Here is a 20107-nt window from a genome sequence, read left to right as displayed (position 1 = left end):
GGACCTTGGCCCCCTGGCACTGAGTTTAAGTCCGAGCCTGGGAAAGCTGCTCATTCTAATCAGTGGTAAGGAGGTGGGGCTGCAATGGTGAGGGGTGTGCTTCCGCAGCGAAGGAGCGTGGCCATGGCAGTGACGGTGTGGGGCTGCCCCAAGCCCTGCCAACCTGCACCCCAGGCCCTGCAGCCACTCCCAGCCAGCTCATCCTTGCCTGGGGTACAGCAGGTGGTGACTGGACCTCTTGAGGACATGGAGCAGGGCCACTCTATGGCAGATGCAGGAAGTTGGCAGTCTGCCCGGGTGACCAGAAGCTTCCCACTCTAGGTGACCCTCCCAGAGACCCCGGCTGCTTCTAGACTCTGTTCTCAGATGGAAATCAAACCAAAGGGCCCCCACTCCGCCCAGGGGCCGGTTCCCTCCAGAGTTGCAAACACAGTCAGATGGGCGGGCACCTGCAGGCCAGATGTGCCGCTGTATCCCTGCTCTCTGGACTCAAGAGTTTGGAGCTAAGTTCTACAGTCAGCTTTGTTCCCCTTTCTCTCACTGCCTCTTGTCACATCTTCTAGGTTTGAGGTCTGCCCGAGGAGTGGGCTAGCCATGGCCACCTGACGGGATGGACCATGAGATGTCTAGGGCACTCACCCCGTGAAGACGAGGCACAGCAGTGTACAGAAGAGGATGAGCACCTGGTTGAACATGGCAGACTGTGTGCGCAGGATGGCACGGTGGAAGTCGTTCTGCAGAGAATGCAGCCATCAGAAGGCAGGGCTCACAGACACTCCCGTGCATAACAGGCAAATCTGGTCACACTTCCAACCCAGGGGAGGGCTACAGTGCTGGTCACCCAGACCTCAGCTTGGTCTCAGGATGATGAGCCATGCCCTGGGTGATGTCAAAATATATGCCAGAGGGCAGAGAGGTGTGAGCACCTTTGGCTTGAAAACTGTTATATCACTGCAACTGGCACAGGGCTGAGTCAAGGGGACCGGCCAGGAGGGGGCAGGCTGCCAGGGAGACAGCTGTCATCCTGGCTTTCATTTACAGGAGGGGATGGATACATTCCAGCAGAGGCTGGCCATGGGGGCAGTTGGAGCCTCCATTCTTCTGGCCCTGGTTTTGTGGCCCAGTTCTGGTTGTGCTCGCTCACATCTGCACACCCTATCCCACCTCCTCAGCCCCGGAAAAGGTGTCTTCACAGAAAGAGGAAGCTCAAGGTTGGACTGGAATGCATCCCCGTGGCATGGAGTCTCCTCCACTGCCTGGTCCCACCAGCAGGTGGGGTAACTGTTCTGGAGCTGATCTCACTTACGATCATGTTCTCCAGCGCGTGCTTGGCCAGCCAGCAGTTGAGAAACACGGGGATGAACAGGTTCCGAAGAGGTGGCCAGAAGACCTGTGGTGTGTGGGGGAGAGGTCAGGTGGGGCTTGGGTAGCCAAGCTTGGGGCTAGGGCTCACCTACCGTGATGATGAAGGGCAGCGTGTTGATCATCTCCAGGACGAAAGAAACGTGGAAGATCTGCTCCCAGATGTTGCCCTGGGGGCCAGAGGTACTTCAGAGCCAGCAAGGGGCAGGAACAGGGCCACAGGGCAGTCGGGGTCAGGGAAGGGGACTGGGAGATTGGGAGACAGGGAGAGGTAAAGGTTGGAAGTGGGCAGTCTTCGAGTTAGGGATCATGGTGTTAGGGGAGGGGCTGTGGAAAAAGGGCACGGTGGGGAACCAGGGCAGGGTAGGCCAGGGAGGAACTCACTTTGTAGCTGAGGTAAATGAGGAGCCATGTCTCTAAGAAGCTTATTGTGGCCACAATGACCTGAGTGAAGAGAGCAGAGGGACTCGCAGTAGATCTGGGAACAGGGCCTGACCTATGAGAGACTCAGCAGGCAGAGTCCTAACAAAGCTGGGTATTCGGGAGTGCGTGTGTGTGTGTGTGTGTGTGTGTGTGTGTGTGTGTGTGTGTGTGTGTGTCTACAGGGTTGCCTGTACCCTTGCTGCTGAAGTAAGATGGTCTTGACTGGAAAGACTTACAGGCAGCTACTCTAGGCCTTAGTGGGTAGGCAGAGGGCAGTCCAGACTCCGCCCTGCTGGGGCACCCTGTGGACAATCAGGGCAGGTGAAGCAGGAGGGGTGGGGGAACCTGAAGAGCACCACTACAGCCACCCTGGGAGGCAGAGGTGGCAGTGAGGGGACGAGGCTCAGTTGGCAGTACTCCTTGGGCCCTGGGTGGGGATGGAGCTTCCACTACCAGCATAGGACTATGGGATCCTCCAGGCTAGGGACCCAGGCCTCTGGGACATGGTTGGGGAAGACCCCCTCAGAAGCTGGCCGGAGTTACTGACCCCTACTTCTACTTCCTAGGAAGACAGTAAGGATAGGGTGGGTCAGCAGGAAGGAGAGATTCTCACCGAGAAAGAGATCACGGGGAAAGCATGCCCTCAGTGGTCTCTGGGAAAACTATAGTAAGAGTTGCTAGACCTGGGTCTCTGCCTTCTGAGCCTAAGTGCCCTGCTTTCTTAGTGAGCCTGAGTCCCTTGCTTGCTGAACATGGGACTTCTGCTCTCATACTTAACCCGAGCCCTTTCCTTACTGAGTCCACACAAGCAGCCTCCACGGTACAGGGAGGAGAGGTAGGCTCGGACTCACCTGGATCACCCACAGAGCCATCTTCCTCTCCACCCACAGGATGGGTGCCCTAGGAAGAGAAGGGCGGTGAGGCCGGAACAGGGTCACAACTGCCAGGGCACTTCCTCTTCAGGCTCCAGAAGAATGTTACTGAGGTGACATTCTTCTGACAAGTGAGAGCCCAGTGGCCAGATGTGGGGGGTGAGTGGTGGAACTGACATATGCTTCATTAAGTTACTCCCCTCTGATCGGGGAGAGCCTCGGCACTGACTTCAGCCAGGGTACAAGGGTGCGGCTGAACACGTCCCAGGGAGTTTAATGGGTCTCAGGTTAAGGCTGGGCATTGGCTCCACAGAGCCAGACAGTTAAACTCCCACTGATCACACCTGTCTGCCCCGCCACCGCCTCCCTGGCCCAGCCCAGTGTGGCCTGACAAATGGGAGCCAGGAGCAGACTCACCAGTGGAACTCGGAGGATGAGCCATTGAAAGTGTAGTTATACTTCGTGCAGCCCCAGCTGTGAAGAGACAAAAGCACTGGCCCAGCCACAGACCTCCAGGGCCAACGCCAAGGCTCCTTCCCAGAGCTGCCATGGGCTCGGGGTAAATGGAAAGGACACCCACTTGCTCACTCAGGGCCCACCATATATCCTGACTGGAGCTGATGCTCTAATGCATGAGGAGCCTCCCCGGCCTGCAGTGACCATGTAGGAAGGCTCTCTAAACAAGAAGCATAGAGAACACATCCCTGTCTGGAGATCTGGGCCCTGCAGTGAGATGCTGCTCAGGAGAAAATGAGGACTCAGCCTGTGCTGATGATAAGCTCCAGGGATGGGCTCTGCACAACCACACATGGCCCAGTGTGGACACTTACGCCCTCTGGAGGTCAGAGCTGCCTGAACAAGCCTGGATAGTTCCTGAGAGTCAGAAAGAACATTACTACCTCAAGGAGATGCATTAATGACCCTCATCCCCACGCCACTCAAAGATAAGCACATCCAAGCACCTTGGAACCAGCTGATGAGAGATAGTATGGCACAGCCAACAGGCTAGCTCTGCTCCAGGCCATAACCAGCACCAGGGTCAGCTACCACAGGGACCTCACTGCACACAGAACCCAGAAAGGGGCAGCTCCTACCCTCTTCTCTTCTCTTCTTGAGCTTTATTGGGGGTTGTTGCACTCAGTACCCAAAGAAGTCTCTGAATCATCCACCCACCCTCTCTCTCATCCTCTTATCTAACATCTATCTACTCATCTTTCATCAGCAACCACTCGCCTATCCATCCTTTACCTCCCTATGGTCCGTGCATCCACCTATCTATTATCCATCATCATCTGATCTGTGACCCATGCATCCATCTACCTGTGACCATCCTTCTATCCAACAACTATCCATTCATCGCTCATCAACATCCATATGTCTATCTATGTATAATCTCATCTTTGGTCCATGCATCCATCATCACCTGATCTGTCATTCATGTATCCATCTACTAAAGCATCCTCTTCTCCAACATCTACTTAGCATCTCGTCTTCTATCTATCCAGCTACCCATGCATCAATCCATTCAACCATCTACCCATCCAGTGTACCACTAGCCATCATTCACGCATTCATCCATCACCCAAATAGCCATCATCTACCCACCCTCCAGGCCATTATCCCTGTTAGTGATGGTGATGAAGACAACAGACTTGGGTCCTCTAGGGAGGTGGGAGCAGAAGTCCTGAAGCCTCTGGGACTTGAGGAAGGTGAAACAAACCCAGAAAACAGTGTCTGAGTCACTCATAGCCTCTATTTCTCCTCAAAGAACCACAGAGGGTTCTTTCCTCCTCTGACCTGTGCAGGGATGAAAGGTTTGTTCTCAATAGCATGTGAGGGTTTCTGTTCTGGGAATTCTAGTTTTCCTGAAAGTGGGCAACAGATGAAAACAAGGAACCAGTAAAACTTTGCACACAGGCTCCTGGGTCTGGCCTCCTGTCTGGAGACTTACAAGATCCCTGCAGTTCAAGAAGAGCCTACTCCGAGTAGCCCAAAGGTAACTCAATGTTGGCAGGGTTCACAGATGGCCCAGTAGTGGTATTCAAACCCCAGGCTCTGGCTAAGGAGTCCCGTGGCATCTGAGCCCACTTGTCAAGCCCACTGGTATGCAAATTAGAGGCCAACAGAGTTCAAAAGAAATGGTCCCAGCAGAAGTAACTAACAAAGAGAAGGGGCAGGCACAGCGTCCTCAGAGGGATGTGGGAAAGCAGGAAATGACGATGCAGGAACTCAGACCTGGGGGAGGAGCGTCACCTCAGAACTGAGAGAATGGAAGGGGCAGAGTAGGAGGTAGGGGTGACAAGCCTGCAGGTGGCCCAGGGCCCAGCTTCCGAACCCCACAGGACACAATTCAAGACAATCCTGGCACCGAGGGCCTCTGGACCAGCCCAGAGATGAACCAGAAGCATGCCGAGGCCTCCCTAGACACCCTGCAGGGATCTGGGCTGGGAAACAGCACTGATGTCTCAGAGCAGCAAGGCAGTGGGAGGACTACTGAGAAGACATCAGAGGAAGAATTCCCAGCCTCATCTGCTGGGCTCCTCTAAGGACACTTGAGAGCAGGCCTTCTTCCTCGAGGTGGTTGGAACACATACACTGTGGCTGCATGCACAGCACCACACTGGGGGGCCCCCTCTTCATGCTGACCCAGTCACATTCTAGGCATGACTCTACGTTGGGGTCACACTAGGGGAAGAAAAGACTCCCAAGGCTCTGGTGACTGACTTCTTGGGAGTCTGGTGAGGTGTTGGTCATAGGTCTCCCACACAGACACCCATAATGCCAGTGGGGTTTAATGGAAAGGTTCAGCCACAGGACCCTGGCCCCAGCCCCACAAGTTACCCACCATCCGATGCCCTGGTCTGGGTTGTCGAGCAGGACGCGGACAATATACAGCAGGCAGGTGAGGAGCTTGAGGGAGAAGTTGAACAGCCGGATCCTCAGGCCTGTGGGGAGGGTGACATCACGGCTGTCAAGCTCCAAGGGGCAGGCCCACCCACTCCGCTGGGGTCTCTCAACAGCTCCCCCCTGAAGTGGCCCTGCATGGACCTCCATCTCACACTTGCATTCCAGATGCAGAGGACAGATGCGTCTGCACCACACACGCCCCCAGACTCCTCTGGCCACTGAATAGATGAGGCACTGAGGCTTGGTGCTGGGGCTTGGGGTGCAGGAGCTTGGGGTACAGGGGCTTTGGGTGCAGAGGCTTTGGGGTGCAGGGGCTTGGGGTACAGGGGCTTTTGGGTGCAGAGGCTTGGGGTGCAGGGGCTTTGGGGTGCAGAGGCTTAGGGTACAGGGACTTTGGGTGCAGATGCTTGGGGTGCAGGGGCTTTGGGGTGCAGAGGCTTTGGGGTGCAGGGGCTTGGGGTACAGGGACTTTGGGTGCAGATGCTTGGGGTGCAGGGGCTTTGGGGTGCAGAGGCTTGGGTGCAGGGGCTTTGGGTGCAGAGGCTTGGGGTGCAGGGGCTTTGGGGTGCAGGGGCTTGGGGTACAGGGACTTTGGGTGCAGAGGCTTTGGGGTGCAGGGGCTTTGGGGTGCAGAGGCTTGGGGTGCAGGGGATTCCCTGAGGGCACTTCCCTCATGGGAACAGATTGAGGACACTTGGCACCACAGCCTAACCTCCAAGCCCCTTCTTGCATCCTGGGTAGGTCCAGAGTGGCCGAGCTTAAAGTTGGGAAGGAGAAGGGGAATCGTGGAGGTGGGGATCCCTAGGGTGTGGGCTGGAGTGGCACAGGGGAGGTGACCCAGCTGGCTCCTGTGAGCAGCCTAGCCCAGTTCAACCCAGGGTCCAGTATGGGGGGGGCATGTCTCCACAGGTCAAGAAATGGGAAGCCAAGGTGACCGTTGCCCTCTGCCCATGTAACTGCCCATCTCCTTGGGCTCCCGGTCCTGCCCATCCCTGTCCACCCGGAGCACCCCAGGCCCCCGACTCACTGGATCTTTGGTTTTTGATGAAGAAAAGCTTGAGTCGTTCTTTGCAGGTGTTCTCGTTGACATAGAATTCCACCTGGACCCTGAGGGAGGAGAGGAGGCTGAGGCCTGGGGTCAGGGGTTCAGGCTCAAGGCAGGGGCTGGAGCCTCAAGCCAGAGCCAGAGCCCCAAGCCCAGCTGGGTTCTTTCAAACCACAGGAGCAGCGGGGGGGGGGGGGGGGACGACAAATGTCCCTACCTTGGCCCATCAAGGTCTGTGTCTGAAGCAGCCATTGGTCCTCCCAACCCCCCCCCCTCCTTGCTACACCTGCGGCCACTGGTGTACCATCTGCTCAGCATCCCTCAGCAGAGCCCTCCAGGCCCCAAGGAGATCAGGGCCACAGCACCCATGGAGCTTTGAGCATTGGGTACTCAAACCTTAGTAAAATGTTCAGGAGCTGACAGTCATTACGTCTGGTGGCCTTCAAGGTTTGTACTGTGAGGCCTATAGTCAATATGATCTCGGGGATGGTCAGAAGGGTCAGCAGGAAGTAGTCATCCGTGAGCTGCACCTCAAGTCATCCTGTGGACCTGATCTCCATCCATCCCCTCCCATGGCACTGCACACACAGGCCGGTCTCTGAGGTGTGGCCACACTTACATTCCCACAGGTCCTCAGATCACCCAGAGAAAACAGCAAGTGAGCATCTGACTACTCACTTATGCCCCATTGCCACACCAGGAAGAGCCATGTGTTTACTGAGAATAACTCTGGTTAAGAGAAGACAAGCCGCTGTTCTGAATCCCCAAGCCTCAGACATAGTCCTAGGCCCTACCCATCCCACTCAGGAGCAGGAGATGAAAACGCCGTTGTTGACACAGGAAGGATGATGGGAGTCCGAGTTTGGAGCCTGGACTCCTGAGCAGGTGTAGTCAGCTTGCAGTATTTTCCTCTGTGAACTAGGGCAATCACGTGCCCTAGAGTGGTCCATGGCTCAATGTGATGGACACAGGGCTCCCTGGACATGTGGCTCCTACCAGCACAACTTCAGCACCACCACCCCCCAAAAAACCAGGCTGAAATTCCCCAGGAAGGAATGAGGTTGGACACAGCACCGGGGACCATAGCACGGTATAGGGTCACAAGTCAGAAGGGCAGAGGGACAGTGTGTCCTGCAGGCTTGTCTTGCTGCCTGGAAGGACCTTGCAGGGCATGGAGAAGGCTGCTGCCTCTCTATGGGCAAAGGAGACAAACATGAGCTTCGATTCCTGTTTCTACCCTTCCCCCGTCACTGCTACTGTCTACCAGGGAAGGCGCCACCAAGCCCAGGGTGGGTGGACTCTGAACACCTCTTCCCTCTGATCAGGTACTGGCTCTGTCCAGACAGTTGGAGAGTTGAATGACCATTCCTGCAGCCCCCAGTGTTTTAAACAGTCACTATCAGGCCAGTGTGATGGCTTCGTGGGTGGCAGCAGTTGCCACTAAGCCCGAAGACCTGAGTTGGATCCCCAGGTCCCACATGGTGGGAGGAGGGAACTGACCACTGCAAGTTATCACCAACTTTCACATGCCTGCTGTGGTACACGGATGCTCCAACAAGCACACACCAAATACATAAATAAATGCAGGTAATAAAAACGTATTTTAAAATCAAATCACCATCCCTGAAGCCTGGTGAGTTCAGACCACTGTGTGCACAGCAGCTTTGCCGTGCATCCTGTCCATGGGCTGAGGGAGTGGTCTGGGTCACAGTGGCTCTGCTTGTCAGAGTTCCCTGAGGGCCCAAGGGCCTGGTCATCTCACTTGGACCAGGGCACTATTGGGGTCCACCTGGACTGCATAGCAAGTCAAGCTTCCCATAGGCAAGTAGGGGCCAACCCAGTGCTAATGGCTGGTGTACCCTAGCATATCCCACTACACTTCCGAGTTTCACTTTACCCAACATCCCCCACTGTACCTCAGTACACCTTGCTGTCCCAGTATACATCATCAGCTATGCCCCACATATTACACTGTACACCAGCGAGCTCCACATCCCACATCATTCAGCATACCCACTATGCTACAACACACCTCTGTACCCCACTTTATCCATAACACCCCCACCATGTCCCTACAGTGCCCTGGTGTACTGCACTATGCTCAGTGCAAAACTGTACCCTGCTGCATGGCAGCCCAGGGTTTTTCTAGGGTGCTAGGACCCCCAGGCAGGAAAGGACACTGTACGTGAGTGACTGAAGAGTCACTTGTGCACCTTTCTCTTTGAAGGAGCCTGAGGCTAGGTGGACAGGCTGCACAGGGGTGGGGGTGGGGCAGGGAAGTTATCAGGTGGTGTGAGGGACCACCTGTATCTTAAAAGCATGCATGAAGCTCACGAATCACTCTCCTAGCCACCCACCTCCTCTACAATAAAGACCTCAGAGAAGGGTCTTCCACTCTGTGGGAGCCCATTTTCAGGTTCCTCGTGGCTTTACCCAGCAGGTCCTCATAGAGAGGATGATTGGACCACGGGCCTGAGTACCAGGTGTCTGAGATGGTCTGCACTTGGCTGTGCTGGGGGAGGAGGTCTTTTGCTCCACCCCTTGGCGTCTCTATAAATATTCTGGGGCAGAGACAGTCAGGGCTCATTGGAATAGGGTCCAGGTCCTCTCGAGGCTATCCTTTATTTTCTATTTGTCTATCTCCACAATCTAAATCCTTCTATCTAATATTTCCTGCTACTCTCACTCAAGAAAACTCTGGGTGGGGAACTGTGGGGTTGGTGGGTAGCCATCCCACACCAGTCTTCCCACATGCTCAACCCTCCCCCACCAAAAAAACAAAACCAAAAAACAAAAAAAAAACAGGGCCCTCAGCAGGTGACCAAGACCTTTGGGCAATCTCTCTCCATCTCCCTTAGAGCACAGACCACAGCCTTTCTGATCCACTGTGGCTCCCCGCCCCTATCTTTGCCTCTGCTCCCATGCCACCCCTAAATGTAGGGGCCTCAAGGGTGGTGACAGAAGGCTTCTGCAACCTGCCAGATCAAGGCACTAAATTCCACCTGCCACGGTGTGCCCCCAGTGGCTGGGCTCTCTATTCACTGCCCTTTGCTATTTTGTGTCGGTATAGACATGATGAAGTGTTCATAAGGTGGCATGTGTTAAGAGTTTAATCCCTAAGAGGCAGGAAGAAGATAGGGACTAAATACAGCCGTGGTGTGTATGTGTGTGTGTGTGTGTGTGTGTGTGTGTGCTGATAGTGGGGTTAGGATTAGGTAAGATCACTAGGGAAGAACCCACAGTCAGTCCTGGTGGCTTTGTAGGCAAGGGAAACATAAGTCATGTGTGCTCCAGCTCCTTCCATGTAGGATGCCTGGGACCACCTCAGACCTCTGCCTGCAGAATGAGTATCACCAGATGTGGGCCCTTGACATCTGACCCTGAGCTGCGTAAGCTCCTCCTCTGTCACTCAGCCAGTCTACGGACTGTCACACTCCCCTTGGGCAGTTATCCATTGCAGAGACACCAATGCCGCCTCCTCTCCCCTCTCATTAGAGACGGATGCCCCAGCACACACTGGAGAAGCACTTATGTGCCCTTCTTACAGCCAGAGCTCTAACCACAGGCTCTGAGTCCTCCCAGGGACCCCACCTGGGGAAGGACAGAACCCTGACCCTCCCTCTGTCCCTGCCGCCCCATCTCACTAGACATTCTCATGGCACATTCCTGTTGGACATCCCCTGCTGCTTCCCAACTGTTTCTGACCACCGCCCCCAGGTCCCCTGAGCACCCAGTCCTCCACCCCATGCCCATGACCACTTCCAGCTCCACTCTCCAGGGTCCTGGACCCTCAAGGACCCTTCTCGTCATCTTCTGGGGAGCATCTTGATATCAGAAAACTCAGCCACCTGTGAAGACCAAGAAGCCACCATGGTGCCGTATTGTACTGCTCAGTGAACAACCAGGAACCTGGGACACTCAGCCCTGCCCCTTGCTGACATCCTTCCCCAGCCCTGGAAAACTGATCTAACTAGTGACATCCTCCCTGAACTGGTGTAGCCCTGACTAATGACACCCCATGAGCAGAACACAGCCACCTCCCAGAGGGCTGCCCATTAGGGTGCCAACACCCATCTGATGGCCCCAGGTGTTTTGCAGCAGTGCCCGCCCACTTATGGCTGAAGGTGTTCTCCTGGAAGAGCCGTAAGGCCTGCTTGGCTCCCTTGAAGTCAGAGCTCTTCAATGCCAGAGAAATCAATGAGTCTTCCTTTACTTTTAAATTTTTAATAAACTGTGGCCACTCACTTCCTCTAGCACCACACCAAACAGGGATTGAAAGTATCCATTTTACTCCAGTCTGTGTTTAAGACAGCATGCGCGATCTGGCCTAAGGAAAGATGGACACAGAGCACGGTCTTATAGGAGCACGAGGAGTTTGTGAATAAGGTGCACCTCTCAGAGCTCTCACAGGCACCCTTGGGTCTATATGAAGCTCCCAGGAACCATAGAAACTGTGCTGGCCCAGCAGGCAGAGTCTAAGCCTGAGAGCCAGTGCCCACCGGGAATCCACACAGATGCAGACTCTGCCTCTCGCCTGCCCTTGGCTTAGCTTCCTCACTGAGAATGGGAACAGTGATAGAGTAAACACTCCCATAGTATCACACGGTACCCAGAAGATGTAAGTGCTTTACCAACGGTGGAGTTAAGATGTGTCCCACTGTGTCCCTTGGGAATGAGCTTAGAGAGAGGATACAGTGAGAGATAATGGTATGGGGCCCAGGAGCTCATGGTGCTGGCATGGGGGTCAAAGTTCATGCAGCCAGAAAGCCATCTCAGGGCTAGAATGTTCAGTGTATCACAGTGCAAACTCACAGCCTGGCTACATACACACCAGCCATGCCCACAGACACCGGATAGAGCACAGGGCCAACCAGTCTGAGTCAGAGCAAAACACACGATCCACCTTAGGGTGGAGCTAGAGGGTGTAGTCACAGTATTGGCGTCCTGGGTGAGTGGGTAAGAAGGACCCAGAGCAGGCTGCCAGGGGCAACTCAAACCTGCTCCTCCCTGCACCTGCAGAGGGCCAGCCAAGTGGGAAGGGATCTGATGCCCCCAACCCCAAACTTTCATAATCCCCAGGGGAGTCAGTAGAACTCCATTTGTGGCACCGTCCTGTGGCTCTGGATCTTTTTTGAAGGACCAGGTGGGGCCCACAGCTCTCCTAGCTTCTCACTGCTGTCCTAGAAGAGCTCCCCAGGAAGCTCCCTTTATAATGCTCCAGGCCTCAGCCCCATAGAGCCTGGGGGCAGGCAGCGAAGTCAGGCTGCCCAGGTATGGGTCTTTAAACTCCACCTGGGAAACTGAGAGAAGGGACCCAATTGGCCTGGGAAAATGGGCACCGGCTTCTCAAACTAACTCCCCTACCAAGGGAGCTTTCTTGGGACTCGGGGGCTCTCTGAAGAGCCTAGGACATCTACTCTAATTGGTGCTGGCTGTGGGGCAGCATGGACACAGCCTCAGCCCTTGGGCAGCCATAGACAGGTTCCTGCTCCCCCACCACTGCCAGGGCTGAGGCCCCGTCCCTCAGGTGCCTGGGGAGGAGGAGAGTGCGGCATGAGGTGGGTACCTCTGTGCCATGTCTGTTACCTACTGCACCACAAGGCCCTAAGCTAGGAGATGGAGGTACAGGCTGTGGCCCCAGCTACCCAGCCTACAGCTGTGGGGTCAGAATAGGTTGAACCACAGTAGCAGGGAAGCACCCCAAATGGCCAGCAGCTGGAAACACCGAGCAAAGGGTGGTTATCAATTCTGACCATTAATCAATGGAAATGACAGGCAAGGCTCCACTTGGAGACCACACTGACAACAGGGGACCTGGGTCCCAGGAGCACGCCATTAACAGGCTTCCTTGAGGGGTCCTGCCTGTTCCACTCTCAAAGCCTTTATCGCTTGACCTAACTCCACGCTGAAGACAGAGAGGCACCCAGCAGAGCCCTTGGCCCTTGTAGACTTTAACCCACACGGGAAGCAGAGAGGAGCTAAGTTTGTAGGCTCTGGGGTTACATGAACACTAACCATACAGGCACTGTGGCAGGCCTGGGTCCTGTCATCTGGCTGCTGCTGAAGATCTGGACACCACTGGTCTGGGGCGTTGTGATGGTGTGAATGAGAATGGCCCCCATAGGCTCACCGAAACTTGAATGCTTGGTCCCACTTGGTGGAATGGTTTGGGAAGAATTAGGAGGTGTGGCCTTGTTGGAGGAGGTCTGTCACTGGGGGTGGGCTTTGGAGTTTCAAAAGCTCACAGCATTCCCAGTTAGCTCTCTCTGCTTCATGCTTGTGGATCAGATGTAAGCTCCCAGCTACTGCTTCCTTCCCACCATGATGGACATGACCTCTGAAACTGTAAGCCCCAGTCAACTCTTTTTTCTATAAGTTGCCTTGGTCATGGTGTCTCTTCACAGCAACAGAAAAGGAACTAACACAAGTATCCACCTCTGGGGAGCCCATTTCCGTCTGCAGATTTTTCCCAAGGGGACCATTAATGTGTCTTCAGCCCCAAACCCCAGGACCAGAAGTAACTGCTGGTCCTGGAAAGGGCTAACCAACACTGTCATGTTTCTGCTTGGTTGTTGGCCCTTGGTACTGGGCAAGAGTAGCCTTTCCCACAGGGCCTGGTTCTCAGGGGTATCGGGCTACGTCTGTCCCCGAGACAGTCCCTCCCCTGTGAAGAAGCACTTACTGAGAGAGGGAAGAGTCCAGGCTGAAATCTTCCACATGAAGCCTGGAGACAGAGTGGACACATCAACACAGAAGGTGGATGAGGCCCCAGGACCACATTAGGACGCCAGGCAATATCCCAGAGCAATAGGGTATGCCAGAAGCACCCATCCCTGTGACCTCTGGAGGCCCAGGCCTGACAGGTAGTATCAGGACAGGCACCTAGCATGCAAGGCAGTAGAAGCCAGGCCTACCCCTTGGAACCGGAGAAAGCAGCCAAGTCCATAGGTGCTTGCACATGCAGGCTCTGCATTCTGGCCAGAGTGACGACCACAGTGACGGCAGGGCCCTACCTTTAGCCAAGAGACAAAGATCTGCCTCTCTCCCATTCAGTGTTAAGCCCCAGGCCTCTATGTGACCCTGCATCCAGCAGTAACCCTTCCAGTAGCACTGTAACCAAGGAAACTGAGGACAATTTAGTCCCTCTACAGGATCACCGTTGGGCACAGGAAACCTTGGATGGCCTGTCTCTTGGTTTCCTGTAGTTGGGCAGGCCGGGACTGGGAGCTGGTGTTTCTTGGGTGACTGGGGTACACTCCTCTACCTGGCCAGCTCTAGACAACCTGACCTTGAGTTTCCCTAGACTATCCTGTCATGGAGAAGGGGCTCAGGGTCAGGATGATAGAGGTCAGCAGCTCTGAAGTCCCGGCTTGTGTTGGGTGCTGACAGCATTCTGTGCAGGGCCAGCCCCTCCAACAAGGACTTCAGAGGGGCCTCTCTCCATTTTTAAAACAACTGTTTTCCAGGTGATAAAGATGCAGTGAAGATCACTGCAGACCTCAGGCAGCATCCAGTACAACCTGTGTTGGGACCTCTGTGAGGTCAGGATCCTTCTTCACTTTCCAATACGTGGCCCATCCTGGTCCTTGGGTGGACAAGGTGGAGGATGAATGTACTCTTGGAAGAGTCAAGGTCCCCACTGGTATGGCAATGGGTGGACAGCTCTGCACAATACAGGGAGCCCAGGTTTAATTGTGTGTGAAGTTTGGGGGTTCCTGGGAGCTTCCAAATTCCCTGTCTGTTTGTGTAGCTGAGATTCTCTTTCTCGCCCCAGCTCTGCCCTAACATCCAAGATAAGGGTCTGAAGAGCCTGGGCTGTGGCTTCCTACGATGGGAATAGGATCATGTAGTATCTAGCATGGAGGACCAGACCTGATGCTTACAACCCAGATCTGCTCCCTAGGTCAGACCAACTCCCATCTGCATGGGTACCGTCTGGACTCCTGAGCCATGTTGCATGAGTGCCTGAGGCTGGGACAAGGTGACTCCACTGTATTCTGAAGAGGCTACATCTCCACTGTCTGGGCAATTCCCACCTCTGCGGTGTTCATATCTTCCCCTTAAAGGACAACAGCCTGTGTGTAAGGGGCAGGGCATCACTGGCTGATACAAAGTCTGCCAACGACTGGTACCAGGGAATACGAGGTTGGTCACCTGAGCTACCTGCCAGGGGAGCTGCGGAGGGCAGGGAGCAGTGGGAATGAAGGCAGGTTCACCTGCAACATCCAAATCCAAGATGGCTTGGCAGTATCTACGCCAGCAACTAGTGACCTAGGTACCACTATGCCTCCCTTATCAGCACGGCAGCCCTAAGCAGCTTGGACACAGGATGAATGAGGCTACAATCTGGGTTCTTCTCTGTACCCATAGCCTGTTGCTTTCTTCAGAACCTGGGGCTCCCCACAGGAGCCTTTGGGTAGACACAGGCATACCTGACTTGAACCATAAAGGGTCAAGTTCAGCTAGGCATCTTCCTATGAGTCCTCTTGGCTGATGGGAGGTCAGGGTATTCGGGGGTCCACTTCTCTCTGTACCCATGAACCCTGAATCTTAGGTGGTGCTTTTGGGCATTCAGATAATTAATTTCATGTCAGGGAGGTTCCTATAAGCAAACAAGGAGCCCACTTATTCTTCACTGGGTTGTATCCCTAGATTCACAGGCTATAGCCACAACCCCTGGTAGCTCAGGGTATAACTTAACGATATTAGAAAAAAATTGCAGAAACTAAGTTGAAATGGGGTCCTATGGGGGGAACCCCATGCAGACCAGCTAGTATACTGGTAGGAATTGTTCAAGACTCAAGCTACAGAAAGGGACAGAGAGGAAACACTGTGTGACTGCATGGGAGGATGGCCTGAATGTGGGAGAGGCCTTGGAGCAGCCCGCCCACATCCATTCCCAAATCCATGAGAAAATCAAGTTATATGGTTTCCACGCCCAAGTCTATGACAGCCCCCCCAAACTCAACACACTTAAAAAAATCTGTGTCCATTAGAGGGTCCAAGAAGGAGTGCACCCCATAGCTGAGCCTGGTACCCATGTATATTCCAAGAGGATAAACCGTTGTCCAGATTGGCATACCAGGGAGGGGGAGAGAGCGGAACAACAGGGTATCAACTGAGGCAAGCCCCAAGGGATCTTGGGGGGCAGTGTGTAAAGCTGGCGTGTGTCCAACTGTCAGAGTAGGGAACGAGGCACTTGGGAGCCTAGAAAGGGTTAGGGGTGCTGTATGAAGGCCATTCAGTGGAGCCACTTGGTGGGGCAGGGCAGGGTCCATAATCCTGAAGGGTTGTGGGGCCCATCAGTTCTGGACATGGAGGACAAGGACATCCCGACAAGGAAGATCCAAGGAGTCACCTCCTGAGCCCCAGAACACTAGGGTGAATGAAGCGGGGACGGGGAGAGACTCTGGCCCCTGCAGCTGGACTGGCAGGTGGGGACCTCTCGGGAGAACATCAAGGCAGTGTTTGAGCCTGAGAAGCTGCCTTGTGAAGGCCTTAGCCTTTGCGGGAGTCGGGGGTCACTGACATGTGATGGTCAGGGATGGAGCCTGGGAATGGAATGGACCCGGAGTCTGGTTGGCTATTGAGAGACTTGATATCACAGTGTGTGGCCATGCCCCTACTGAGGTAGTGAGTGGTGAGGAAGGGGAGGGTGTCAGGAGGTGTCAAGATGGGGTCTTGGAGTGCAGGTTCAGAGCAGACATGTGTCGCCTGGGAAGAAGGTTGAAGACTCAGGGACTGGAATGTCCTGGGGGTAGGTCACAAAGCCATAAGGTAGGGGGGCCTTAGTCCTCAAAACACTTGGCTTTGGGGCAGTTGTGATGGGTGTGCAAGTATGGGGCAAGCTCAGCTCAGAAGTAAAGTGGACAGCTGATCCTAGACGGGTCAGCTTAGAAGCAGGCTGGGGTGCCACTGAGAAGGGGGATTCCTGGCACCCTTGCCCCAGCCTCTACTCCTGGGCTATGCCCTGATGGGAGGTCCCTCCTCCTGGTGTCTGCCCTCAGTGGACTGAGAGCTTCTCTACAGTGTAGGCTCAAAGGGGTGGCCCCAGTGAAGACATGCGCGGGGCGGGGTGGGAGGGCCTCAATGGTGGCCTCAAGTCAAGTGAATCCAAGGGTGTAGACGGAGTCCCAGCACCTGACCCATTGAGAGGTTCACTAATGACCCAGCCCTTCCTGGGTCCCAAAGCTTTGGGATAGAGCCCCCTCTGCCCAGCTCACATTTCCTAACCATTCTAAACCTCAGTGGGAGACAGAGGAAGAAGGGACAGGTTGGGTGAGTGAGAGGAACAGACACCAGGCCCGCTGTATCTATGAGAAAGTGCCGTGCTTCAGGTATTATGTGGGCAGGGTCACACCACCAGTGTGGACATGCATGGGGGCCGTGAAGATACTTTTCTCCTCTCTCTGCCTCCCTGCCTTCCCAGTGGTGGAGAGGCACCAGGCTCTAACTTCCTGGACAGCGGCCCAGACATAGGACAGGGACAAGGGCAAGTCACAGCCCATGATCTTGCCTGGAAACTTCAGTAAACCCAATTCCTAATGTGTCCCTCTACCCCATCCTCCTCAGCTGGGATCTGCCTTGGCTCCCAACTGCTCATCATAGCAGCTGTTCAGATGCCAGCTAAGAGGCTCAGGTGGCACCTGGGCCCAGCTGGGTAGACAGCTCCCTTCTCTCTGCTCTGCAGAAGTAAGCTGGCAAGGACCCTGCAAGTCAGGGAGAGAGCCATCCTTGTAAGAGGGCCAGCAGCTGAGCTTGTGGGCTACAGGGTCAAAGGCAGCCACGTGCAGAAGTAAGTGCAGATGGGGAAGGGCTTCCTGGAAGAGGTGGCCACGGAAGTGTTGCACTCTGGGCTGAGATGCAGGCTGGGCAGAATTGCCATCCCTGCAGCTCACCTCTCATAGGGCCAGGTAGGCTGGGAAGGGAGCTTCCGGGATCACTGGCCCACAGTGTCCACTAACAGAAGGGAGAGGCCAAGAAGGGTCCCTAGGGCCTTGAGCAGCCCTAACTACCCTCTTGCTCTGAGCTGCCCACCAGCTGTGGGAGGTCCCTCAAGAGCCACTTCTGGCAAGGGTGGCATCAGCCTTCCCATGTGAGAAGCAGGAAACTGGTGTAAATGGGGGAGGTAAGGGAGGAAGGGGGTGCTCTGATCACCTTAGTCCAGCCATCTGTTGGGACCAGCCACTGCCAACCCATCAGGCTCGACCCAGCACCGGCACCCCACCCAGGGTTTTCACCATCCCTCTGTCCAGAAGGCCCTGCCAACTCTTGTTTATCCTTAAACGCCAGTGACCAGGAAGTTGCCTGGCCTGGTCCCATCCAGTCCTGCCCCAACCGCTACCGGAACAGGCTTCGAGCCCACGATGCGCCCACACAAGGCCAGGTCTGATTCATTTCATTCCCCCCCGCAGCAGCCAGCAGGGTTCTTGGCACAGGCAGGTGACGGCTAGGGATTCGCTGCTGCAGAGACCTCAGTGTCTTCATCCATGAAATGGGGTGCCACATCCTGCCTGGAGCTTGCAGGAGGATGAGAAGGGTGGGCTCCCTTCTGCTAAAGCCTCCTGCATCCTGGCTGCCCAGCCATGCTGGTGCTCAGCCTGTTCATGCCTTTACTAGCGGTCCCTCCCTCCCCCCCCCCCCCCCCCAGTTTGCTATGCAGCCAGCCTGGGCCTCAGCTGCTCACCTCTGAAGTGCCTACCTCTCCAGAGTGTCCCTCGCTGAACCCACCCGTGTGGGGCTTCCTGGAACAGTGTGGGCCGGGGCCACCTGACCCAGAGCCCAGGTCATACTTGCTGGGCCCTAGGTTCAGCCTCTAAGCAGGGGGCCAGGGTCTAAGTCTCCCCAGGCCAGGCTGAAGACAAGGGGTGGTGGGGCGTCAGGGCACCCTCTTCCCAGGCTACAGGCAACACCAGGCGTGGCGGGAGCAGAGCCCGTGCTAGACAAAATGCAAGCGATGCGAAGCCCCTCCCGCGGGGTCCTGGTCCCCCGCAAGCGTCCCTACCTCTGGCCCACGTCGCTGCCTACGGAGCCCCCTCCACGGGCCGGCAGCAGAGGGCTGAGCCCATGCGGCTCCTCGGGGGCTGCAGCGCCGGCTGGGGTGTTCCCCGGACCCGCCTTGCCCTCGGACGGCGAGCGCGGCAGCTTGGCCCGCGCCATCCTGCGGGAGCGCTTGGCGCGGGTGGCTGTGGCGGGGGCGGCGCCGGGCGCAACCACCGCGCGCTCCTCACCCTCAACGCGCAGCACAGTGGAATGGTCCGGGGTGGGGAGCGCGTCGTCTTGGCTCCCCATGCACCAAGGTCGGCCCCAGGCTCTTATTCCAACCTGGATGCCTCAAGGAGGACGCAGTTCCAGTATACAGCTGTCCTACCTGCCGCCTACCAGAAGTAATAGCAACGGTGATAACGGCCACCGCGCTGAAGGAAGGGAATGAATGCAGGAAGGGTAGTGTAGGTGACAGCTCATATGGCCCTGGCAGCTCGCCTCCAGAGGAAGTTCGGTGGAGAGATGAGATAGTCATCTCTGCTGGGCATGTACCCACATCACAGGGTACTCCTGTGTGTCCTGGGAACCATTATCTATTATTCAGGATGGCAGGAAGCCCAGATCCCCACCCATCTTCTAATCCCTCCCTCAGGCCTGACCAAGTGAAGTGAGCCCACTGGTCAGATGGGAAATGATAAGTGATAATGATAAATGAAGGAGGATAAGTCTATCCTCCTTCCTGTAGATGCTCAGGGTCCTCACCCTCCAATCCTGTCCCAAAGCTGTCAGGGTTCAGCCCACAAAGGGCAGTTACTGATGCTAGCGCACTGAATCCCCATCTTGTGTGTGACAACTCCAGATACATGGTATTTGTCTGTGCCAGGTACCCGGGGACCTGCACAGTGTCACCTCATAACCCGAGCAGAAGATGCGGAGGTGGCTCGGAGTGATTAAAGTCCTTGCCACACAAGCATGAGGACTTGTGTTCAATTCCCAGCACATACATAAAAAAAAAAAAAGTCAGACATGGTGACAGCACACACTTAAAATCAGAGAGCTGGAGAAGCAGACACAGACGAATTCCTGAAGGTTGCTGACCAGCTAGCTTCACTAAATCGGTGCGCCCCAGCCCCCACTAAAGAGATCGTGTCTTAAAATACAGAAACTAACGAGCAAACAAACCCAAGGCAGAAAGTGACTGGGGAAGACACCGAGGTTGACTTCCAGCCTCCACAGACACGTGCACAACACACATCAGCTAACACTCACATGAACAGACACATCCATCTGGACACTCCCCTCCCCACTAAACCAGACCAAACCGTAACAACCTGAGCAGCGCACCGTGGGGAGACTGAGGAGCTGAGGGATGAAGTGGCCTCCCTCACTGATCTGGAGCATAAGGACCAGAGCGGGCATTTGTCGGGAGGACTAGCTGATTCAGAGATACCTCTGCAGCCACATGATAGGCTTTTTCTAGCCCAGCCCATTCATTTCCCCCAGAGGCTGCAGG

At 55.3% G+C, this 20107-nt stretch overlaps 1 protein-coding gene across 1 annotated transcript in view; it reads right to left on the bottom strand.

Annotated features, from left to right (window-relative positions):
- The window catches only part of Kcnt1 (potassium sodium-activated channel subfamily T member 1), a 45416-nt gene extending 26410 nt beyond the window's left edge, over positions 1 to 19006 (bottom strand). The window contains exons 1-10 of the mRNA XM_059260322.1: positions 18614 to 19006; positions 13292 to 13333; positions 6592 to 6671; positions 5503 to 5602; positions 3075 to 3131; positions 2637 to 2685; positions 1747 to 1806; positions 1458 to 1532; positions 1307 to 1390; positions 640 to 734 (exon numbers count right to left, since the gene is read on the bottom strand). Of these exons, the coding sequence (XP_059116305.1) occupies positions 640 to 734; positions 1307 to 1390; positions 1458 to 1532; positions 1747 to 1806; positions 2637 to 2685; positions 3075 to 3131; positions 5503 to 5602; positions 6592 to 6671; positions 13292 to 13333; positions 18614 to 18900 (929 nt within the window). The 5' untranslated portion in view covers positions 18901 to 19006. The remainder of the gene's footprint in view (positions 1 to 639; positions 735 to 1306; positions 1391 to 1457; positions 1533 to 1746; positions 1807 to 2636; positions 2686 to 3074; positions 3132 to 5502; positions 5603 to 6591; positions 6672 to 13291; positions 13334 to 18613) is intronic.
- Between the last annotated feature and the right edge of the window lie 1101 nt (positions 19007 to 20107).

Source organism: Peromyscus eremicus, chromosome 4 (genome assembly GCF_949786415.1).
Source record: "Peromyscus eremicus chromosome 4, PerEre_H2_v1, whole genome shotgun sequence".
In the NCBI taxonomy this organism is placed as follows: domain Eukaryota; kingdom Metazoa; phylum Chordata; class Mammalia; order Rodentia; family Cricetidae; genus Peromyscus; species Peromyscus eremicus.
The sequence above is the reverse complement of the archived record's forward strand: the minus strand, read 5'-3'. Positions and strand labels throughout refer to the sequence as shown.